The sequence below is a fragment of the Polypterus senegalus genome, chromosome 13, assembly GCF_016835505.1.
Source record: "Polypterus senegalus isolate Bchr_013 chromosome 13, ASM1683550v1, whole genome shotgun sequence".
NCBI classification, from domain to species: domain Eukaryota; kingdom Metazoa; phylum Chordata; class Cladistia; order Polypteriformes; family Polypteridae; genus Polypterus; species Polypterus senegalus.
The window spans coordinates 62,424,716-62,447,692 of record NC_053166.1 but is presented as its reverse complement, the minus strand read 5'-3'; the positions used below and the strand labels follow the sequence as shown (position 1 = coordinate 62,447,692).

General features: G+C 39.3%; 1 protein-coding gene across 2 annotated transcripts in view; it reads right to left on the bottom strand.

Annotated features, from left to right (window-relative positions):
• stard15 (StAR-related lipid transfer (START) domain containing 15) overlaps positions 1–22,977 on the bottom strand; it is a 135,481-nt gene that overhangs the window by 80,028 nt on the left and 32,476 nt on the right. The window contains exon 1 of one of the 2 annotated variants that reach the window (XM_039774957.1): positions 11,284–11,806. The exons of the other annotated variant lie outside the window; for it this stretch is intronic. Coding sequence (XP_039630891.1) covers positions 11,284–11,430 — 147 coding nt within the window. The 5' untranslated portion in view covers positions 11,431–11,806. Of the gene's footprint in view, positions 1–11,283; positions 11,807–22,977 lie in introns of those variants that run through there. 2 annotated transcript variants of the gene reach the window in all.

The following is a 22,977-nucleotide window of genomic DNA, read 5'->3' as shown; positions in this document are numbered from 1 at the left end:
ATTCCTACATATATTACAGCTATACGACTAGATAAACAAGAAGCAGAAATGAGAGCAGTTGAAAAAGGTGTGAGCTCAACAGCTAAACCACCAGATCTCCAAAATTATAAACAAATAACTATAGCTGATATCCGCATGACTCAGCTAAGATCAGAAACATAGAAGAAAACAGAACAAATATCAGAAAACACAAGAAAAGGCCAAGCAGCATTAGGCCTGAATAGGCCCAAGGTGACAGCCAAACAATTACATTTGCTAAGCAACAGTAAAGAAGGGATTTGTTCAGGTAAAAACAGATCAAGGATAGCATGGACAAAGATGTGGAAACGGATATGTTTGAAGGATGAACCTGACAAGACAACACTCCAGTGAATTTTTAGCTTGTTGCATTTCGGCAAAAGTCAGCAGCCTCAAAGGGGATTCCCTGAAGCCCATGCTACATTACGCAACTTCTAATTGTGGGTTACGTCACATTTGCCAAGCAAAGTTGCTGATCGCATGTCAGCTTGCCTGACCGAAAATCGCTGCCCATGTATACTTTACCGACTGCATGCCGACTTTCCAGCACATTTGTGCTTGCCACTTTTCTCTGACAGCCAATAGCACGCTGTCTGACAGAGCTGACACTGTATGAAGGGTAAACAGGTATGATAGGTTCAGCCGTTTATATATAAAACATGCAACATCTCTTCTACTTGTGAGGTACAAAACACCTTATTCCTCATCGATGCATTATAAGCATTATACTTCCAGATTAGTTGTCAGCCCTCATGCACACAGAGTCCAAGCCTGCGACTAAAGATAAAATCAACTCTGTTTAAATTTATTAGAACAAGTCGTGGGCTAGTCGGAGTTACTCACTGGGCATGTCACATTATGTGATTAGGTTGATGGGAGAACACCATCCAACAGCCTCCGATTCGCTAAGATTATGAAGGCTACAAATGAAACTCACTGGAAAAGTTATGTAAAATGACATGACCTTTAGTGAAAGAATGCAACTGACATGTCAATGGTTTCTTCATTGACTATAGTTCCACAAGGAGTTATAAACTGACATTTGTCCCTTACATCTCAGATTGATTAAGCATCTACAATAAACAATTTGTAACATACAGTATCTAGTAATTTTTCAATTAATTAACATATTTACTTAATATTCATATTGAGCAAGTTCTTGATTTATTTATTCTTTTCATATCTTCAACAATTCATCTGTAAGACCCGCCTACTAAAATACAAACTGGCAGTTTTAATCTCCTCAGATATTATTTATTAACTTTTTAACTTGGAAATAAAAAGGCTATTTTTTTAAATTTTGAAATGGAATTACATATTTGCTATCCATGATCATCACCCTAAAAATGAAATGCACAAAACAGAGAATTAAATCTGAGCATTAAGCAAAGTAAAAGGCAAGCAGCAACAACATGCTCTGAGAATCTGTTTATACATTATTAAACACAAATCATCTGGATGAGTCATGTTTTCCATTGTCAGGTAAAAGATTGGTTAATATATTTACTTATTTGCAGTTGATATGCCATTCATTCTGCACATCACAGCATACAACTGCATACATGTTAATTATTGTATGTTTTTCTAATGCCTTTATCCAAGACAGCTTTTCCTGTCAAAATACATTGCAACAATTTCTTGACATTTTTCAAAGCTTGGCAGGTAAGTGAACTTGACCCGAGTCAGACAGTGGACTGGAAAAATCAGCCTTGAGGTTTAACATACTATTTATTTTGGTAGTATGTGATCTGAGCCATTGCCTATAAGCAACACTACTTATGCATCACAAATAGCTTTTATTTCTAAGCTACAAAAACAAAATAAATGTTACCCATGACATCACCATTCCTCTCACAACCTGTGAAGCAATCAAACTGAGATCTCTGACTGCAAAGATCCATTTCAGGCCCAGTGCCCTGGATGACGGAATACACTGTCTGCCATATGCAGATAAAGCTTATATAAACTATAACATCCATCACTAAGAAACACTAATGTTATTTCCTTACCAATATTTAAAGTACGATTCTAGCTTACATTCTTGGGAGTTGCCAGACAATATACTTCTACATGGGAACGTGTGCTATCTTACTAAAGAGATAGTGTTAAAAGGGTCAAGTTTAGTAGATGCAGCTATTACACCAGAGCTTTCCAAACTGAGTACTTATTGCCAATCTTTTTGTGGAACTTATGACAAGCTGAATTAATCTTTACCTCGAAATGTTTTTTAAGATATTTGAAATCACATTTAAGATGTCTTAAAATGAACCACAAATATCTGAAAATATGTCAATTTTGAGAAGTCTTAAATGCATTCTTTAAATTATCGCAAATAGATTTAAAGGTATACTCTGCTAATTTTAAGATATCTGAAATGCACCTCTGGATATCTTGAAATAGGCTCCCGTGGATTTTGAGATATCTCAAATATAGGAAATCTTGAAATGCATTTCAGATATCTGATATTTGACAGGAAGTTAATTTAAGATATCGGTTCTTCAGAAATGCATTTCAGATATCTGATATTTGACAGGAAGTTAATTTAAGATATCGGTTCTTCAGAAATGCATTTCAGATATCTGATATTTGACAGGAAGTTAATTTAAGATATCGGTTCTTCAGATATTGCAAAACAATCTTGATGTTATTTTAAGATTTGTGGGAATTTAATTAATGCTGGCCCATCCACATTAAGGTTGTTTTATTAATTGAGATCAATAACTGGCTTCATACAGTAAATAACCAGATTTGTGAAATACCAATGGGTCTTGATTTTAAAAGGACTCTTGCTGCATACAATAACAAATCCAGATTTTCTTAATCTGCTAGTGTTCTGCTAGATAGCCTACCATTACTTAAAGATTTCCTTTTTTCACATATTAGGAATTTTATCAAAGCACAACCAACCAGCTTCATATGCAAAGAACCCTTCCCAGAATAAAATGGTGCTTTGTCAAGCCATAGTTCTTCAAGGACCCACAAGCACCATTAAAGTACCATTATTTTTAAGAGTGCATTTGAGATTATTTTGAAATGAAATGTATTTAAGATATTTCAAAATGTATTGCAGATATCGTAAAATACGAAGAATCTATTTTGAGATATCTGGAAATGAGTTTCGAATATCATAAAAAGTAAACTACATTTTAAGACATCTGAAATTCATTCAAGATATCTCTAAATGTTAATTCAGCTTGCCGTAGCATAGGAGCTGCCTGATGCTTCTTTGTGATATTATGTACTGTCTGCTTCTGACTATATTGTTGCTCTTGATTTTGTCCTCTAAATGTCTTTTGCTTTCAAATTGCACGTGATTTTGTTTTAAGCATGTAATTCTTAGGCTCTCTGTCGTTACATGCATTTAATGTTAATGTATTTATTTTAAATGATTTTAAATGAAATTAATAATTTAGATTGTAACCAGTAGGGTGCTCCACTGAGCCCCAACTTCCTGACACAATCACACTCAAACTAGTCAGATATAGTCCCTTTTTATTAATAAACATTATCTTAATACATCCAAAGTGCAGAATATAATAATCCTCTTCCTTTGCACTCCTCCTGTCAAGCCTTGTCCACCACCTCCTGATTCTGACTGCTTGGTCAAGGCCCCTTTTATCTTTGACCCAGGAGTACTTCTAGGACTAGCATGTGATCCGTCAGAATCACCTCCATGTCAGAGGGGAGTCCCATAAATTAGGGATCCATATTCCCCTGTAATGCCCTCTGGTGGCAACCCACAGAACCTAACAGGGCTGTATTTTAGAACTCTCACGATTCCCTATGGGTATCTGAAGAAAAACCTAATCCCAGGGATGCTACCCTCTAGTACTGTATATTGGACCTTCCAACATACTGGCCTCCCAGGCAGATAAGGATTCACATTCCCATCTGGTCAGAGAGCCTGTCCTACCAGTTTCGTTTTTTAAGCCATTCTATTAGGGCAAGGAATCACCCCGATGCCTAGGACTCACAAGATCAACATAAATTTTCACATCTTACCAGCAATGGACTGTCACTTTGTATCGTGTAGGTTCCTGCAATACACCCTAAACAGACATGTAGGTTTGAAAATGAGTGGATATATAGATCTTAAGTTACTGGTTTAAAATTAAATGATTAAAAAAATTCATTAATTTTCTGACCCTGATTTTTAGATTAAAGAGTAGTGGAGAAATGGAGTCTACTACCACAACAATAGACCCAGATCACACCCTTAAAGTGGCACATGCATATCACACTCAAGCACTCTCAGATTTACTCATTGTGGGTCCATTTCAGATCATTCATTAGACAAATGCATACATCTTTGGGATGTGGAAGAAAACTGAAGTGTTTGGAGAAACCCTGCAAGCACACAAGGAGAACATGATAGCACTTGGGCCAGGAATTGAACCTTGAACCCTCGGGCTGTAAGGCATTAGCACAAACCACAGATTTTACAAGCCATCCTATGTAAATGAAAAACATGAAAATATCAGGAAATAGGGAAGCTGCCAAACATTCTGGAAACAATCAATCTAGGCTTTTAGCAGTCCCATTTTTAATAATAAAAAACAAAGCTACAATGCTTGAGACACTGATTTAATTAAGGTCAGAACATTTCTTTGCACTAAAACTCTTTTTTAAATCAGTTCTGGATTCTGCCTTCTACACGTTTAGCAGCTAATAATTTAATGGCTGCTGTGCACCAATGAGGCAAAACATTTTACCTTTGAGAACAGGACAATTGCACCTTTCATTGACAAGCTCACCTGCATTACATTTCAGAAGAAGGCCAACTTGTAAACCTATACAACGGCAGTGTGTTTGCAACCTAGATAACGATTCCCCTTCTGAATGGAGAGTGATGATCTGAACTAATTGCGCTTGAAATAAGGCAGCTGCCTTTTGTTACAAAGGTGCTTAGTTTGCTTCTTTCCTTAGGAGACAACAGCACTCCAGGGATGAACCAGCTATAGGGTTCTCAATCTCTCTAGAGGGATCGGTTCAGAAAGCCATCTGCCAAAAGTAATCTGCTGTACCTTCACCATTTATTCTAGCTACACTACTGTATATTAAATGAGTAACTGCAAGTATTAAAATGGAAGATTTTAAAATAAAAAGCGCTCATTTACTTTGGATAAACTACTTTACTATGATCACAAGCTTTCAAGAAGTCCTGCTTATTGTGAGCAGAATCTAAAAATGTTTTAGTGAATGCTCAATGAGGTTGATTGACATGATAACATATGAGAAAAATAACTTAAGACAGGGAAATTAACCAACCACCGTGGCACTTGAGATATTCTAATTTTTTGTTATTTCAGCAATACAATTAAATAAAAAAAAATACCAACAGTATATTCAAGGGTATGTACAGTATTTACCTAACTAGGTGGAATGGCAGATAATCTGGAACCAGCCAGAAAGACAGAACCCAGATTTTTGGGGGAAAAATGTAATGTAAGTAAATGGTGAGTATTGCATGTAGTAAGTAGAAATGTTAGATGTGAATATGCAATGAGAGGTGTAAAACTGGAAAGCAACCCTTAATTAGAATGATTTAGGAGTCACAGTGCACTCACTACTATCTTTAATCTTAGCTATTAAGAAAGCTAACAGAATGTTATATAGCATATGCAGAGTGCAAATCAATGGAGGTTAAGCTTTAAAACATACTGGTGAGGCCTCAACTGTAGTACTGCATGCAATTTTGGTCTCTGCGCAACAAAAAAGACAGAGCAGCACTAGAAAAAGTCCAGAGCAGAGCAACTACGCTCATTCAAGGACTGCAATGGATACGTTATGGCTAAAAAGAAAAAGATTTAAAGAGCTGAACCTTTTCCATTTAAGAAAAACAGAGATTAAGAGGTGAGATGATTCATTTTTTTAATTATGAAAGGAACTAGTGTTATGGATTCAGGCTGTTACTTTAAAGTGAGATTAAAACATTAAAACAGCATATGCAGGTCATTTTCCATAAAAATAAACATTTTTGTTAGCTTTTATCAGTTTTTATAAAAGTCCATGCATACTCTTCTCCTCATTTCCTCAGTGGTAACCATTAACCCCTGAGATGTTGTTTTGTGAATGCTGCAGTTGATTTAAATGATTACAGTAGGATTTCCCAAAAAGATTTGCACAAATGAACTGTCACTTTTTATTTAAGTGATTTATCTGACTATGAAGAAGTATAAAGGTAATGCAGTTGAAGAGTTTCTGTCACCTGTGTGGCTTTGTGCTATTTTACTTACTTATTTACATGGAAACTCCACTCGTAGAGGTTGCTGTGAACACACAAGTGTACGGGAATGTAGCCTTACCTTAGACAAAATAGTGTCAAGTGGTAAAATGTATTACTTCTAGTTTCCTTTTGCTTTCATAAGCATATCTCAGAAAATCAAAAAGTATCCATCCATCATCCAACCCACTGTATCCTAACCTCAGGGTCATGGGGGTCTGCTGGAGCCATTCCCAGCCAACACAGGGCACAAGGCAGGAAATAAACCCCGGGCAGGGCACGCACACACATGCACCAATCACACACTAGGGACAATTTGGGATCACCAATGCACCTAACCTGCATGTCTTTGGGAGGAAACCAGAGCACCCGGAGGGAACCCACGCAGACACGGGGAGAACATGCAAACTCCACGCAGGTAGGACCCGGGTCTCCTAACTGTGAGGCAGGAGCGCTACACACTGCGCCACCGTGCCGCCATGGTATGTTTTGAAATGGAAATTTTTTTTCACTTAAAAACACAATTTTCCATGACAAATGAATACATACCATGATTGTAAAATGAACAATCATGAACTTTGACAAGAAAATATTAAACTTAATTAAATATTTAAACAGAAAACTTTTAACTTTCTCTATTGCACAGTAAATGAACTGAGTTATAGAAGTCTCACAGAGGTAACTGACTTTGTACATACAGTTTAAACTAAGTTTGCCACCATTTTAAATAAAATGATAAAGAGACACATCATCCCAGGTCAGGAGAAGCAAGAGATGCTGGGTATTATGCATTTTTTGTATTCATTTGGCTTTAAAATATTCTCAATATACATTACATTCTACCTTGTATCTGGATTTTTTTTTTTTGCGTTAAATTGAAGATGTTTGTTTTCTTTGTAAAGCACCATGCGCTAGTACTTCTCATGAAATGTGCAATAACAAATAAATACCAACTGATTTACAGATGCCTTAAGAAAAAGAGGCTGTCTTGTTAACAGCAAGATTTGCGACCCTCTCTTGGAAGCTGCAGGAATTACTATAAACATTTCCAGCATCCCTATCTTACACCCTTCTGCACTCGTTTTATGTCACTAAACACACAGCATGTGGACTAAACCTGAGGATATTTATTTTATACATGTTCTGAAACAAGATACAGTTGCTACTGGGAAGCCAATGTGCTGCTGGTTAGTTGAAAATCAAAATAAGATCTCCTATTAAATCTCAGAAATATTAGATAATCTCCGGCTGCCTAGCCGCAGTACTGTGCATATGAATAACCAAGTACTGTACATTCAGTGGGCAGCACGGTGGCGCAGTGGTAGCGCTGCTGCCTCGCAGTTAGGAGACCTGGGTTCGCTTCCTGGGTGCTCCCTGCGTGGAGTTTGCATGTTCTCCCCGTGTCTGCGTGGGTTTCCTCCCACAGTCCAAAGACATATGCACGTTAGGTGGATTGGCGATTCTAAATTGTGCTTGGTGTGTGTGCCCTGCCTGGGATTGGTTCCTGTGTTGACTGTGTTTGGATTCAACGGGTTGGAAAATGAATGGATGTACATTCAGTTTTATGGCCCAGATATCCCTTGTAGCAATATGGCTCAAGTTTCCTCTCATTGAAACACACAGATTACACCTAAGAATGCTGACAAAGATAACTACATGTTGTATCATGTACAAAAAGCCATCCTGCAGATAGCATAACTACAATATTGCAAATGCGATAAAGGAACAGCCCTGCAGTGGGTTGGCACCCTGCCCGGGACTGGTTCCTGCCTTGTGCCCTGTGTTGGCTGGGATTGGCTCCAGCAGGCCCCCGTGACCCTGTAGTTAGTATATAGCGGGTTGGAAAATGGATGGATGGATGAATAAAGGAACAGCTGATAATTATATTTTTATAAAAGAACAGACAGTCAGCACTTTAACCTAGGAGAACTCAAAGTACAGTCGTTTTCAAGTGGCTCTTTTGTTTTGGGTAATAATAAGCATTGAGACAAGGGCATCCTATTTATTAAAATTTCAAATGCTACACAACACAAACACAAGTCTGGAGACTTTACTTATTTTGACAGTTACAATAAAAAAAGTAATTTTATCAGAGCTTTAGTCCAAGACCACGGAAACATTTAAACAATTATGTATTCATTGTTTCATAGTCCATTACTCACTCATTTCATACATCCATTCCTTTTCTAATTATCAAGTACAAAGAGAAAAGGCACAAACCATCGCAGGACCAAATGTTAATCTGTCACACTAGACACTCAAGCACACAACACTCAAACAGGGATGGTTTGGAGCTGCCAAACTACTTTTAATGTAATCTTTTTTGAAAGGATTTTGGATTACCAGTAGAACTCACTCAGACATGAAGAAAATGTGTGAACTTCACTCAGATGTTGACCAGGCCTGTAATCAAACCTGAGTTTATGGAAGGCAGATTAACGGTTCTAGCCAGTAAACCTCTGAATAAAAATGAATGATTTAAATAACTATGCATTTTTCTCAGAGCAATGATTATTGTGAATCAAAGCATTAGGTTTTTCATCAAATGAGAAAATCCTGAGTCCTAGCATATCACCCCAACCTGGCCAGTGTCTGTGCAGGTTTCTATCTGTCTCCTGGGATGTTGGTGGGTTTACCCCCTGGGTGACCGGTTCTTATTCTCCAATATCCCAAAAACGTACCTGTTCAGTTAAACAGGACCCATATGATTGAGTGTGGGTTTGTGCGGTTTGCCAATCAATGGAAGTGTGTCATACTCAAGGCTGGTTCCCAACTTCCACCCAATGCATTAGACCTTCATATTCTAGAATTGAATAGCTGAGTAAGAAATGGATAAAAGGATAAATATAAATACCACTATGCAGGGCTGGATCTGTCATCAAGGGGCACTCTGGGGCCCTACTCACGAAGGGGCCTCAGCAAATCTGATTAAAAAAATGTCTAATAACAAAGAAAGTCCAACTTGTCACAGACAGGCCCTCACAGCCATAGCCATCCCTACCCTACATTGATCCTAACAATTATAGTCCTGTTCAATGAAACCTAAATAGAAAGCTTTAAAGGAAAATTATAAGTGAGTAGGGAGTGAACCGAACAGGAGTCTAATAGGTGACATATATACAATAAGCATTGAATGTGTTACTGTTCTACAAAAGAGGAAAAGACAACATTGATGGTCAGTCTAAACAAGATAATCCAGTGGTGCAGCAGAAAACAAAATATTAAAGAGAGAGAAGCAAAAGATGCTGTTTTGCCGAAGACTATACCTGACCTTTGCAGTTTAAATAAATAAACCAAAATGATGATTTGAACAAGCATTACATACTGCAGTTGAGACTAATGAGCCAGAGGCTAGTTCAGAAACAGATAATACCACTGCTTCTAGCAGTTTGACACCAGTGTTCAGTCTGACAACACTGACTTAGAAGTGGAGAATAATGTGGAAGACAGCAACGGCCACTGCAGGAGATATGACACACCAAAGAACACCAATCCCAAAAAATAGGATTCCTTGTGTGGTCCTGTATTTTATTTAGTGCAAATATGTGAGCCCAAAATTTTAACTTATGTATTATCTTTTTGCAACAAAGTGACATAGGCCTTTTAAAAATATTTAAGCGATGTTCACTAACTGTGCTATCAGTAGAAAGTTGATTTCCTGCAGATGTAATGTTGCACTCATCAATTAGTTTCTTATAGTAATGATTAAAAAAGGACTGCGAAGTTCACCCAATATAAACTTTTGGAGTTTTTTTCCTACTTCAGTGCCTGTACCTGATTTATTATTCATACTCTGTGACTATATGGGTATTGTAGGGAAGTGGAGTGGTTCGTTTGTGACACCTTGGGTCTGTGGGAACCTTAATCTGGCTTTACAGTTAAAGAATAAGAAAAACATCTACATGGTTTGCCATTACAAATTAAGAGTACATACAGGTAAGTACTGCATGACTTTTAGGATTGCAATAAACAATAAGGTATAAAAATGATCAATAATATAGAAAAGGTCATATAATACTACAGTATAAGAAGTGAAACTCAATATATTATACATGTTTGGGTTTTTTGCCTGTGATTACAAAAACCAATGCAAATTCCTTCAATCTGAAGACAAAGATTGAATTTAAAAAATTAAAGCAGTCTTAAAATGTTGTTTTTAATCGTATCCAGATATATCTGTTCTCATCCGTTATACACTATTCAGTCCCTGGCTGGTCCAGATACTGTCAACAATAATAATAATAATAATAATAATAATAATAATAATAATAATAATAATAATAATAAAGTCGGGCGGCCCGCTGGCGCAGTGGGTAGCACTGCTGCCTCGCAGTTAGGAGACCCGGGTTCGCCCTGCGTGGAATTTGCATGTTCTCCCCGTGTCTGCGTGGGTTTCCTCCCGTACTCCGGTTTCCTCCCACAGTCCAGAGACATGCAGGTTAGGTGAATTGGCGATTCTAAATTGTGCTTGGTGTGTGTGTGAGCGCCCTGCGGTGGGCTGGCGACCTGCCCGGGGTTTGTTCCCTTCCTTGCGCCCTGTGTTGGCTGGGACTGGGAAAATGGATGGATGGACAATAAAGTCTGCACATTTTACCAGGATAAACCGAATTTCCAACCACAGCGTGTGTGTTAGAATAACCGGCGACTCTAAAGCTGTCGCGCTGTGAGTGGCAGTTGGTGTGCACTTAAGTGAGACTGTCATAGGCTGGCACACCATCCAGGTTGGTTCCTATTTAAACTACGCGACATTACAAGAATAAACGCCGTGTTCCCCACATTTGTGAATCTTAGGATGAATTCATTATTAACATCAACAACATTAATAACTTCAAACATTCAAGTTGATCGAATTCCCAGTATGGGACACCATAAAAAGCCCCCGGCCAGTTCGCTGTACTGTATGCACTCATCCCGCGGCTTCTGACAACTTATTCTGCTACTTCACCGCACTGCGTCTAACTACAGCAAATCCGCTCTCTCACAAAGAAGTACGCGTTATACGGTGTGTACTGTTACAATCAGATATGAAGACGATCACTCGCCTTTAGCTTCTGGACCGTGTTGCTCTCCTGTTCTCGGCACCAGACCGTCACCCCTCCTTTGTTGTACTGGACTGTCCAGCCTTCTTGGTCCTCGCACTGGTCTCTGAAGGAGGTGAAATCGGAGTCGTCTGGGATGTGGACTGGCATCTTGATAAAACGAAACGGGGCTGCGAGGAACGGGACTGTAGAACTGAGTACGAGATAGCGATGAAGGGCGGCTGGATTAGGATCTCGGGGTCCGTTCGGTGCCTTTCCTTCCCCAAACTTGCCGTCAGTCCCTGTTTCGCGCAGTGTCTTGTAGGCTGTGGTTCTCCTAAACTGTTAGGAATACGTTTAACTAGTCCAATTCCTGCAACTGCCTCCTGCCCCTTAAGTCCCCGCGCTCTTCTCCGACGCTCTGCTTGGCATCAGCGACCCCCGACGTCTTCTGGTCATAGAGATGTAAGGTGATCGAGAGTAAGTTAATAATACTGCTGCTTCAGGTGCAGCTAAGATACATGAGCTAGGCAGCCAGACTGAGTGATCGGGGACTGAGTGATCGGGGCAGATCAGGTGTCCCGTTGCTTCTTCCCCTGACTCTATAATGTTTGCCTTTCAGCGTGGTCGGAGGATGAAATAACATCCCAAGCTCTCATGTTTCCCCTCGCTCATCTCTCCTCTCTCTCTCTCTGTGCCTGGACCCTTCCCACCTCTCTTTTGTTACCTTTAGCACTGCCGCAGAGGACGTGGGGACCAAGCAACTGATGTGCAAATGCACCCAAGGGCGCGAGCAGAGAGGGGGGATGAAGCGCTTCTCAGGGAAGCTGCGCAGTCTGCTGGGACTGCAGAAGGGGGCCTCGCGCGCCTCATACACACTTTTATATGGCCATAATAAGGATCAGCATTTCCACACGCTGTAATTATTCATTAAAAGAAGATATCTTCCAAAACTGCGCTGCAGCTGTTAAAAATTTGAATATGAATGGAAGCAAGTTGTAGGCAGTTATATGTAGGATATTTTAATTTTAAACCACTTAAAGGGAATAAACGTCTGATTTCTTTGATAGTTAATTCAATCTCTGCACTTACTGTATTAAATATCTGAAAAAAAATGTGTAATGATGCATACTTCAATCATTCCTTCCTAAGAGTTTTCTACCCTTAGTTCAGGTATCTTTTCAAAATCTGAATTAGAATTCCTGCCACCAAAATAAATAATTATAAGGCTTGGAACCAACACTTGGATGGATTTAACAGCAAATTCGACCTGAATATACCTATCTCTGAAATCATTTATAACATACATAAAACAGAGTGCGTAATATAAGACAGAGATTAATTTTCCTCACTTGCATTTTGCAAAATAGTCATGAGAAGGAAATAATCATCTCTCCATCCTTTATCTAAACCTGCTTGGTCCAGTTCGAAGTCACAAGAAGCTGCAATGGCAGTGAACAGAGGGGTCGGGCTCTAGCCCTGGACTGCTGTGAGCCATCAAAGAATCTTTATAAGTTTATTCAACTTGACAAAAATGCAACGTGTACCAGCACTGGGTACAAGGCAGGAAGCATTCCTGGACTGTATAGCAGTAAATTGCTGGGCAAACACATGCACACCCACCACAGTTTTTCCTAAGAATACAGCCATGAATAAAGAATGGTACCAAAACTTCCCCAAGCTTCTCCCAATCATCCAAAAACAGTTTTATGACGAACAATGCCTTTTCAAGCATGATGGAGCACCGTGCCATAAGGCAAAAGTGATAACTAAGTGACTCGGAGAACAAAACATTGACATTTTGGGTCCATCGTAGGAAACTCCCCAGACCTTCATCCCATTGAGAACTTGTGGTCAATCCTCAAGAGGCAGGTGGACAAACAAAAACCCACAACTTTTGACAAACTCCAAGAATGGGCTGCCATCAGTCAGGATTTGGCCCAGAAGTTGATTGACAGCCAAAGTGAATTGCAGAAGTCTTGGAAAAAGAAGGGCCAACACTGCAAATATTGACTCTTTGCATAAACTTAATGTAATCTATACTAATAAAAGGCAAAGCCCTCACTGACTCACTCACTCACTGACTCACTCACTCACTCATCACTAATTCTCCAACTTCCCGTGTAGGTAGAAGGCTGAAATTTGGCAGGCTCATTCCTTACAGCTTATTTACAACAGTTGGGCAGGTTTCATTTCGAAATTCTACGCGTAATGGTCATAACTGGAACCTATTTTTCTCCATATACTGTAATGGACGTTAGCTCGACGGCCATGGGGGGCAGAGCTGCATGTGACATCATCACGCCTCCCACGTAATCACGTGAACTGACTGTGACTGCAGTACGTAGAAAAGAAGGAAGAGCTCCCAAAGAGCGCTGAAGGAAAATGCAGAATACTTTATTCACGAGATACAAGTTTAATGAGAAGACACAAGGTATAAACGAGACTTTGGATCACTTTGTAACGGAGTTAAAATTGCAGTAGCGAGAAATTTTTAAGTGCCGGGTCTTAACTAACATTAAATAATGCCGTGGACATTGCAACATCACACAAGAGAGCAGCTCATGTGAACTGACTGAACGCAGTACGAGTGATCACTTCCATGCATCAAACCTGTTCAAAAAATGCATTACACAATTGACAAGGTAGGAAAAGAATATGCCCTGAGTTGAGCTCCACAGCTAACGCAGTCTTGCGGAAGCAACTTCATCACGCTGCCACCAAATACTCACAGAAAAATCCACAAGTTACTGTAATACACACGCTGTCTCTAGAGTTTCTCCACACTCAATGTATTCCTCGCGTCCCCTTTATACCCTCTGATCTCCCATTTCAATTCAGATGCCACCAATTTCCAGTAAAGCTCTGCTGCGCGATGACAAGTAATAAGTCTAACGGGACAGACCCTACAAAACGATGCCATTGATTTCAGGCTAGATTGCTTTTCTCCTGGACAACTATATGTTACATTCTCAAGAGTGAGCTTGCGCAGCTTTGTCATATTACAACCGGAGTGCAGCCAGAAACTTTTAAGTGCCGGGTCTTAGCTAACATTAAATAAAGCCATGGACATCGCAACATCACACAAGAGAGCAGCTCACGTGAACTGACTGAACGCAGTACGAGTGATCACTTCCATGCATCAAACCTGTTCAAAAAACGCATTACACAATTGACAAGGTGATGGCTTTATATGTCGTTCGTTTATAAAACAGCGGAGAAGCTGTGTAAAGGCTGTTTCACAAAAAACCAGCGGAGCGCCTTATATGAGCAGGCAGTCAGCTAAAGAAGGGAATAAATAAATATCTATAATCGTAATAAACGAACAAAAATAACGCATAAGCCGGATTAAATAAAGGAAATGGGTACCTGAACAGTAAAGTAAGTCTCGAATAGCTACACAATAACTATAAGAATCATAATAAACAAACAATAAAACAGTACAGAACAGCGAAGCAAGGAGAAACGATGGTCTTATATGGCGTTCGTTTATAAAGCAGCAGAGAAGCTGTGTGAAGGCAGCTACACAAAAAAACAGCAGAGCTCCACACTCTGAATGTATTCCTGGCATCACCGTTATACCCTCTGATCTCCCATTTCAATTGAAATGCCTCAAATTTCCAGTAAGGCTCTGCTTTGCGATGACAATTAATAAGTCTCAGGGACACACCCTACAAAAGGTTGCCATTGATTTGAGGCAACATTGCTTTCCTCCTGGACAAAACTAGACGTTGCATTCTCAAAAGTAATCTCAGTGCACAGCTTGGTCATATTACAACGGGACTGCTGAACTGACAACATGGTATACAAAGAGATCCTTAACAGATAGTTATTGGTATATTTTCCCTCAGTTTAAAAAGGTTTTTGTTTCTTCTTAATAAAAATTTAAAAGCAGTTCTTCGTCGCTGCGAAGCATGGGGATTTTGCTATATACCGTATATATACAGTATATGTAGGTATATATGTATGTATGTATGTGTATACAGTATATATATGTAGATATGTATATATATAGTATATATGTGGATATGTATGTATATATGTATGTGTATATATATATATGTATGTGTATGAGTGTATATATATTTATATTTATATGTATGTATGTATATATGTATATGTGTGTGTGTATGTATGTGTGTATATATGTTGATATGTGTATATATATGGATATATATGTAGATGTGTATATGTTGTGACGGACAGTCGGGTCCCATGCCCGGCAGGGACGCCCCTGCTGCTTATGTTCCGGGGGAGCCACCATGGGTACTCCAGTACCTCCCCCGGGACGCTTGGTTACAGCCTCCATGGCTGACGGTGATTCCCCAACCACCCGCAGGGCTCCATGGGAGATGGAGTCCTCCACAGACTGTTTGGGGGCTCGGATGGCCGCTAGGGGGAGCTGCATGGACTCAGCAGCCTGGCTGGACGAATCTTCAGCCCCACCCGGAGGTGCAATTAGGACCAGGTGGTCAAGCACCTGGAACACTTCCGGGTGGGTTATAAAAAGGGCCAGCCACCACCACTCAAGGAGCCAGAGTTGGGAGGAAGGAGACAAAGCTTGAGAAAGAGTGGTGGTAAAGGAAGGAAGGTGTTGTTGCTGTGAGTTGGACTGGTGGTTTGTGGGACTGTGTATTGCCTGTGGGTCACGGGGAAGACGTGCGCCCACGGGTGAAGAAAAATAAAGGTCTTGTCACACTACTTCTCCGCTGCGAAGCGCGGGTATTTTGCTAGTTGTCAATAAAAGCCTTTGTAACGTATGACGTGCTTGTAATTATACTTCAGTATAATTCATTCTTAAAACTTTTGGCCAGGATTGTAGAATTGATAATCTCTTTTCGCATATCACCATTGTCTTTTGTGAATTAGGCTTCAGTAAAGAAAAGTAAAATTATTATCCAGAACCTTGAAGTACAATGTAAAATGACTTTATATGTGCAGCCACCGTAAAAAAAACTCACACTGTTGAAGTGTGGTGCTTAGTTGTAACCCAATCCAGGTGGTGATGGGTGCAGCAACACGCTATCAGCACAACCCAACCCTTACTATACAGGGTGTCCATAAAGTCCATGTGCAATTTAAAATAGTTGTAACTTTGTAAGTATGTGTGATAGAAAGAATCTGTGAGAAGCATTAGAAAGAAAAAAACACTTACATTTTTTATTGTTCCTGTAAATTTTCAACATGTCCACCATCATTACTAATACAAAGGATAATACGATTCTGTTGTTCTCAGAAAACATTTTCAGGCTGATTTTCAGTAATACCAACAATCACATCTGTTATCCTAGCTTGCAAGTCTTCTAAAGATCGAGGTTTAGTTGAATAAACATGTCCGCATAAAAAGAAATCCAATGGAGTCAAATCTGGCAAACATGGAGGCCAAGAAAATTGTCCAACTGTTCCAATCCATCTGTTAGGGAATTTCTCATGTAGAAACTGTCTAGCGTGCAAAGCAAAGTGACAAGGAGCACCATCTTGTTGAAACACTGTATTCTCTATCAGTCCTACTTGTTCAAGTTGAGGAATAAAGTAATTTTGTAGCATTTCTAAATAGCTATCACTGTTAACAACACCTTCAAAAAAGAATGGCCCAATGACTCGATTTTTTCCCAAAGCACACCATGCATTAATTTTGGTAGAATCTCATTCATGTTCGACAGACTCATGTGGATTTTCACTTCCCAAAATACGGCAAAAATAAATCTTCTAAAGACAAAACAAAAACTAGATACATCAAGCTTTCTAATCCTTTTTACAAATTCTTTCTATCACATATACTTACAAAGTTACAACTATTTTAAATTGCACACAGACTTTATGGACACCCTGTATATACTGCATGTTTAGCCATGGTGAGCGACATCAGTTCTGGAGGGCAAAAATGACTACATGAAAAATCTTATAGTACCCTTCCCATGAGCACCACTTCCCCAATCTGTCTGCCTTTCTTGAACTGATCTCACTATACATCTTCAGATCCACAGATAGCTCCATTAGAGACAATTATCCTTACAAGTGCTAGGTTGCTGGAAGTGAGGATGATGTAAAAGAGCAAATCTGCATCCCTACACTTAAGAAATAAGTCCTATTCATTCTATTGTTTTGTAAAACAGGAAACCTAGAAATTGACTTAATTCTTATTCTGTCAGGTGACTTTACATTTTATGTTACAGTATGCTCTAGCAGGTGCAGTACACTCTTAAACAGACAACCACAGTTTGTTTTCTTTCATTTAGTGAAAGCCAAATAAATAAAAAGGAATCCATGAATAATTTTACAGGGAGTTTTTCCTGGTGAATCCATTCACAAGGCATTTTACATAAATCAATAAAACCTGCTAGGGGAATTATAAGTCTGATGTACAGAGATGGGGTGTTAATATCAGATGACAGAAAAGTGAGAGATGTTCATCCATCCCAGCACACCCTGCCAAGAGAGACAGAGTTATGTGGAGCTGGAACAATCAACTGTACTGAGGCCTCTGTTTAGAGTTCAGCTTAATTTGTCCTCTCTGCCCATTAATAATACATGAACAATGCATTTGGGTGAAGAAGATGTAAAATGTTTCTTTAACTCCTTGACATTTTCTCAATAATTTTCAGGGTGCTAATGCCCAATTTCATTTATTTTATTCACCAGTAAAATTGTCACTTATGTCAAGGCTTGAGGTACACAGCTCATTTCTTTCCATTGTAACCGTACTGCGTGGAGCTGCATTCTAGGAAATACTGTACGTGTCACATTTCCACTCTATTAAAAGATACTTACACGGTTCAAGGACTCCATTCTCTTTTCATCCTACTTATAATACCAGTATCTGTCCACCTAATATGGTGGGTATAAAGGTTGTAGAAGATCAGCATGACTACAGACAGACACACAGACCCAGAATGTCCAGAACACACACGTTTTATTTCTTTACATGTCCTGCACACAACACCGTGCTCCAATATACCCAACACTCAGTCCTTCCTTTTGCCAACTCCACTCCTCACTTGCAACCTTGTCCTCCTTCACCCGACTCTGGCTTCTGAACGGAGTGAGGCGGCCTTCTTTATAGTGCATCCAGAAGTGCTCCAGGTGTCTCTTGATTAACCTCCGGCAGCACTTCCGGGTGTGGCAGAAGTGCTGCATAGGAACCCCCCTCCTCTTCTGGCAGTACTTCCAGGTCTGAATGCCCAGACTCTGGAGCTGTCCAGGTACCCCCTGGTGATGGCCATGAACCCCCAGTGGGTTGAGCTTCTGAGCTCCAAATCCATGGCTCTGATGTAAACCAAGGGGGCTGCCCCCTCGTGTCCTGGGGGAGGTACTCCTGGTAGTACGCCCATTCCCCCGGTCTTCTCTTATAAAGGGCATCCCGTCTGGGCAGGATCCCCAGCTGTCCATCACAAGGTCTCGTTTTCTACCTCTGATTCATCTAACTCTTTTCAAATTTCCATATTTTTTTCTTCTGGGATTAATCGTCGATGTGTAAATTCTCTTTTGGTTGTCCAAAACAATCACAGAATTGTGAAGGAAGAGCTTTTGTACTGTCTCTTTATGTTAAAATTAAAAACATAATAATTTCCTGAGTCTCAACAACTTTCCCACTGATTAAACATGTCCCTATTCAATGGAATATGACTGTGCAACAGCACCTGCTCACCATAGCTGTCATGCGATTAAATGTATATTTTTCTGACTAACAATATGAACCATAAGCTTAAATGCTATATGTCCTCACATTTCATGTCAGGAACTTGATAATTCACATTCAACAAACATGACAAAAACATTTGAAAACAACGTGGAAATAAATGGTCAAACATTGATCAAATATGATTATCTTGTGAGACTCGAGGTAATTTACCTTATTTATTAAGTTAAAAACTTCTGATAATTATACTTAAAGGAATTCTTCCTCAAACATTTTATAGCCTTTGTCCAGTTTTGATGCTTTAATTGTGTAGTCTTTTTCAGCAATGCTTCTTACATTGCAAAAATCAATTATTAGAAGTGAAAGTAGGAAAGTGGAATTAACACGTTTGCTGCTGGTTAACGGACTAGAAGTAGATTTATCCACTGATGTGAAAATGGCTAATTACAGAACGATATGGCATAGCACAACAGCCAAGTAGTGAATGGACTGGAAGCACTGGGTTTCACAACATTTAGCACATGGCCAAACAAACACACACTCTTCAGATCAGTTCCTGTTAATCATTTTCTGGCCTAGGCATACTGGCAGCCTCCTTGTCTTGGCCAGGATACCTACAGAAGTACTATTGTTGTATATGTTTGATCTTCCACACACTTATATACTTTGGCTCTTTTTGACCTACTACCATCAACTTTATGATGCCCCCTGCTATTGTGCTCATCGTCACCATGGATAGTTATAAGAGAACATTAGTGCAGAGTCAATATGTCTTAATGGACACTATAAACTAAATATACACTGGGAATATTGTGTGTACAGTCTTTGGTCTTGCACATGTATGTGTATTGGTTTATATTACATTATTATTATTATTATTACACTATGTCATTGTGTACTTTATGTTCTAAATTGTGACTTTCAATTCTGAATCCATAAAATACTATCTATCTATCTATCTATCTATCTATCTATCTATCTATCTATCTATCTATCTATCTATCTATCTATCTATCTATCTATCTATCTATCTATCTATCTATCGCCCTTCACAGAGCACACCATCACCATTCACATTACAAGGCAAACATGAGTACAGATCTACATATAAATTAAGTTAAAACACCAATCAGTTTGTGACAAGTAAGCAATATGACAATCTCTGATGCTCCCTAAGCCCCAGACTTCCTGTTAGCTAGCTAGGCAATTCTGCTCATGTCAATATCTGGATTGACACTGTAATATGCTATTCTTTGGGGCATTCAAAGGTTTTTCTCACTATGAGATGCCTCTCCCCTGGTTACAGTCTGGCTCTGGTCCAATATAGTCTGTTAGATTTCATCATCTGCGTTATATCACGCTGGGGTTCTTCTGACACTCATGCCTCCTGTCTTTTCCTGGCACTTGCCGAAATGTCGCTGACTTACCACCCTTCATGATATGGTGCAGCCTTTTAGCTTCCAGCAGTGTGCCGTCCTACTCACCTAAAAACGGATCTCAGTTCCCAGCTGCTGGTGCTATGCTGCCCACCTCTTTGTATGTGTGCACTCTTTTTCTCACTTTTTCTGTTGACAATGTACTGCAAGAAGGATGGGCATTTCAAAATGAATATGATTTTTGTAAAATAATACAATTAAAATTGCATTAACTGATTCAGTTGCTGATTAGAATTTAATTGAAACATGTCTCAAATATATGGGTTAAGTTAGTGCCTTACGTGGACCGGTTTGATTGTACACAAAGAAGAAAGAAGATGTTATACATTCACTCACTTTTCTTCCACTTATCCCATTTGAGTGGAAAAGTTCTTGACCGAAGATAAGCAATATCACTTCTGCTGCACTCTCAGCTCCTCTCCATCCATATTTAAGGGACAACACAAATGTAACAGGGCATCATCAATGAGATCTGTGAGCTTTCTAACCAATCATTACAAGGGAGCAGTTTATTTAGAGTGGAAGAGCAGTGTTTTATCACTGAAACCTGTTGATTTTTGTTTTTCTTTTTTTCCATCTTGCTCAAGGCAATTCAGTATTTTTTGTTTTTTTTCTGGTTGAGACCCCAACTCTTTCTAACATGCTATCTGTCCTTCCACTAAGCATTTATCTTAAAGTCTTATTCTTGAATTGGCACAATGTTGAATTCCAACCAGTGCACAAGCTTTGGCACTAAGTATCACCTTTGAAGATTCTAGGAAAACTGCATAGGTTGCTTTATATATTCTTTTTACTAAATGGCTAGTCTCACATTCCAACTATTTAAGGCTGACAGGTTTCCCAGCTCCATTCTGCATCATAGCACACACCAAAAATCATGATTTCAGAAAGGAGAGAGATGATGATGAATACTGCATAATTTGACTTAATTGCTAAATACAGTCAGTAGTCAATAGTGTTCAGATAGATAGATAGATACTTTATTAATCCCAAGGGGAAATTCACATAATCCAGCAGCATCATACTGATAAAGAACAATATTAAATTAAAGAGTGATAACAATGAAAAAAATTAAAATAAAATTAAGGTTAGCATTTACTCCCCCGGGTGGAATTGAAGAGTCGCATAGTGTGGGTGAGGAACGATCTCTTTAGTCTGTCAGTGGAGCAGGACAGTGACAAAAGTCGGTCACTGAAGCTACTCCTCTGTCTGGAGATGACACTGTTCAGTGGATGCAGTGGATTCTTCATGATTGACAGGAGTTTGCTTAGTGCCTGTCACTCTGCCACAGATGTTAAACTGTCCAACTTTAATCCTACAATGGAGCCTGCCTTCTTAACAAGTTTGTCCAGGCATGAGGCGTCTTTCATCTTTATGCTGCCACCCCAGCACACCACTGCGTAGAAGAGGGCACTCGCCACAACCGTCTGGTAGAACATCTGCAGCATCTTACTGCAGATGTTGAAGGATGCCAACCTTCTCAGAAAGTATAGTCTGCTCTGACCTTTCTTACATAGAGCATCAGTATTGGCAGTCCAGTCCAATTTGTCATCCAGCTGCACTCCCAGATATTTGAAGGTCTGCACCCTCTGCACACAGTCACCTCTGATGATCACAGGGTCCATGAGGGGCCTAGGCCTCCTAAAATCCACCACCAGCTCCTTGGTCTTGCTGGTGTTAAGGTGTAAGTGGTTTGAGTCGCACCATTTAACAAAGTCTTTGATTAACTTTCTGTACTCCTCCTCCTGCCCACTCCTGATGCATCCCACAATAGCAGTGTCATCAGCAAACTTTTGCACGTGGCAGGACTCCAAGTCATATTGGAAGTCTGATGTATACAGATTGAACAGGACCGGAGAAAGTACAGTCCCCTGCGGCGCCCCTGTATTGCTATTTCATTCAGCAGAGGAATGAAGGATATATTGTGTTTCTGAATCTAATGACACATAATGAAATAAATTAGTCGCAGTACAGAGCCCTGAGGGACACTGCAGGTGGAAATGGGGGATTTCTACCCTTAAACCTCTGCATGTTTCAAAAAGTGATTCGATGGTATGAAGTAAAGAAACGTCATGTATGTGTAGTAGGATCAAAAATTTAACTTAGACCTGTAAGAATGATAATAATAGTAATATCCATTGCAGTGATTATTAGAATTCATAATGAGTTAAAGTTGTTGTTGATAGAGGAACAAGAGACAAAATGAACTGTCTATTAATGGACGTTTGATAAGACTGGAGTTGTCAGAGTTACAATTTTCTTCAAAACATTACAAAGATATTAAACATTCAAAACAAGATTTGATTTCTTTTGATAAAAGTCAATGGTCACATTGAAGGAACCACAGACAATGCTAGTCAATAAAATAGTATTAATTACAGTGCCTATAAAAAGTATTTCACATTTTATTGTTATACATATAACATTGAATTGCAGTGGATTTCATTTGTCTTTCTTGGACTTTCTGTCTTTCTTTAATGATCTCTTAAGCACAGCCATCTAAATGTGTGTCTGTCATCACTGGTGCAGCCAACTGGTTTTAGAAGTAACATAGTTTGTTCAATGTAATAAGAGGGTTTCAATTCTGTAGTATAAGTGCAACTTATCTGGAAGTTTCAACTTATGGTAACCTACACAATAAAA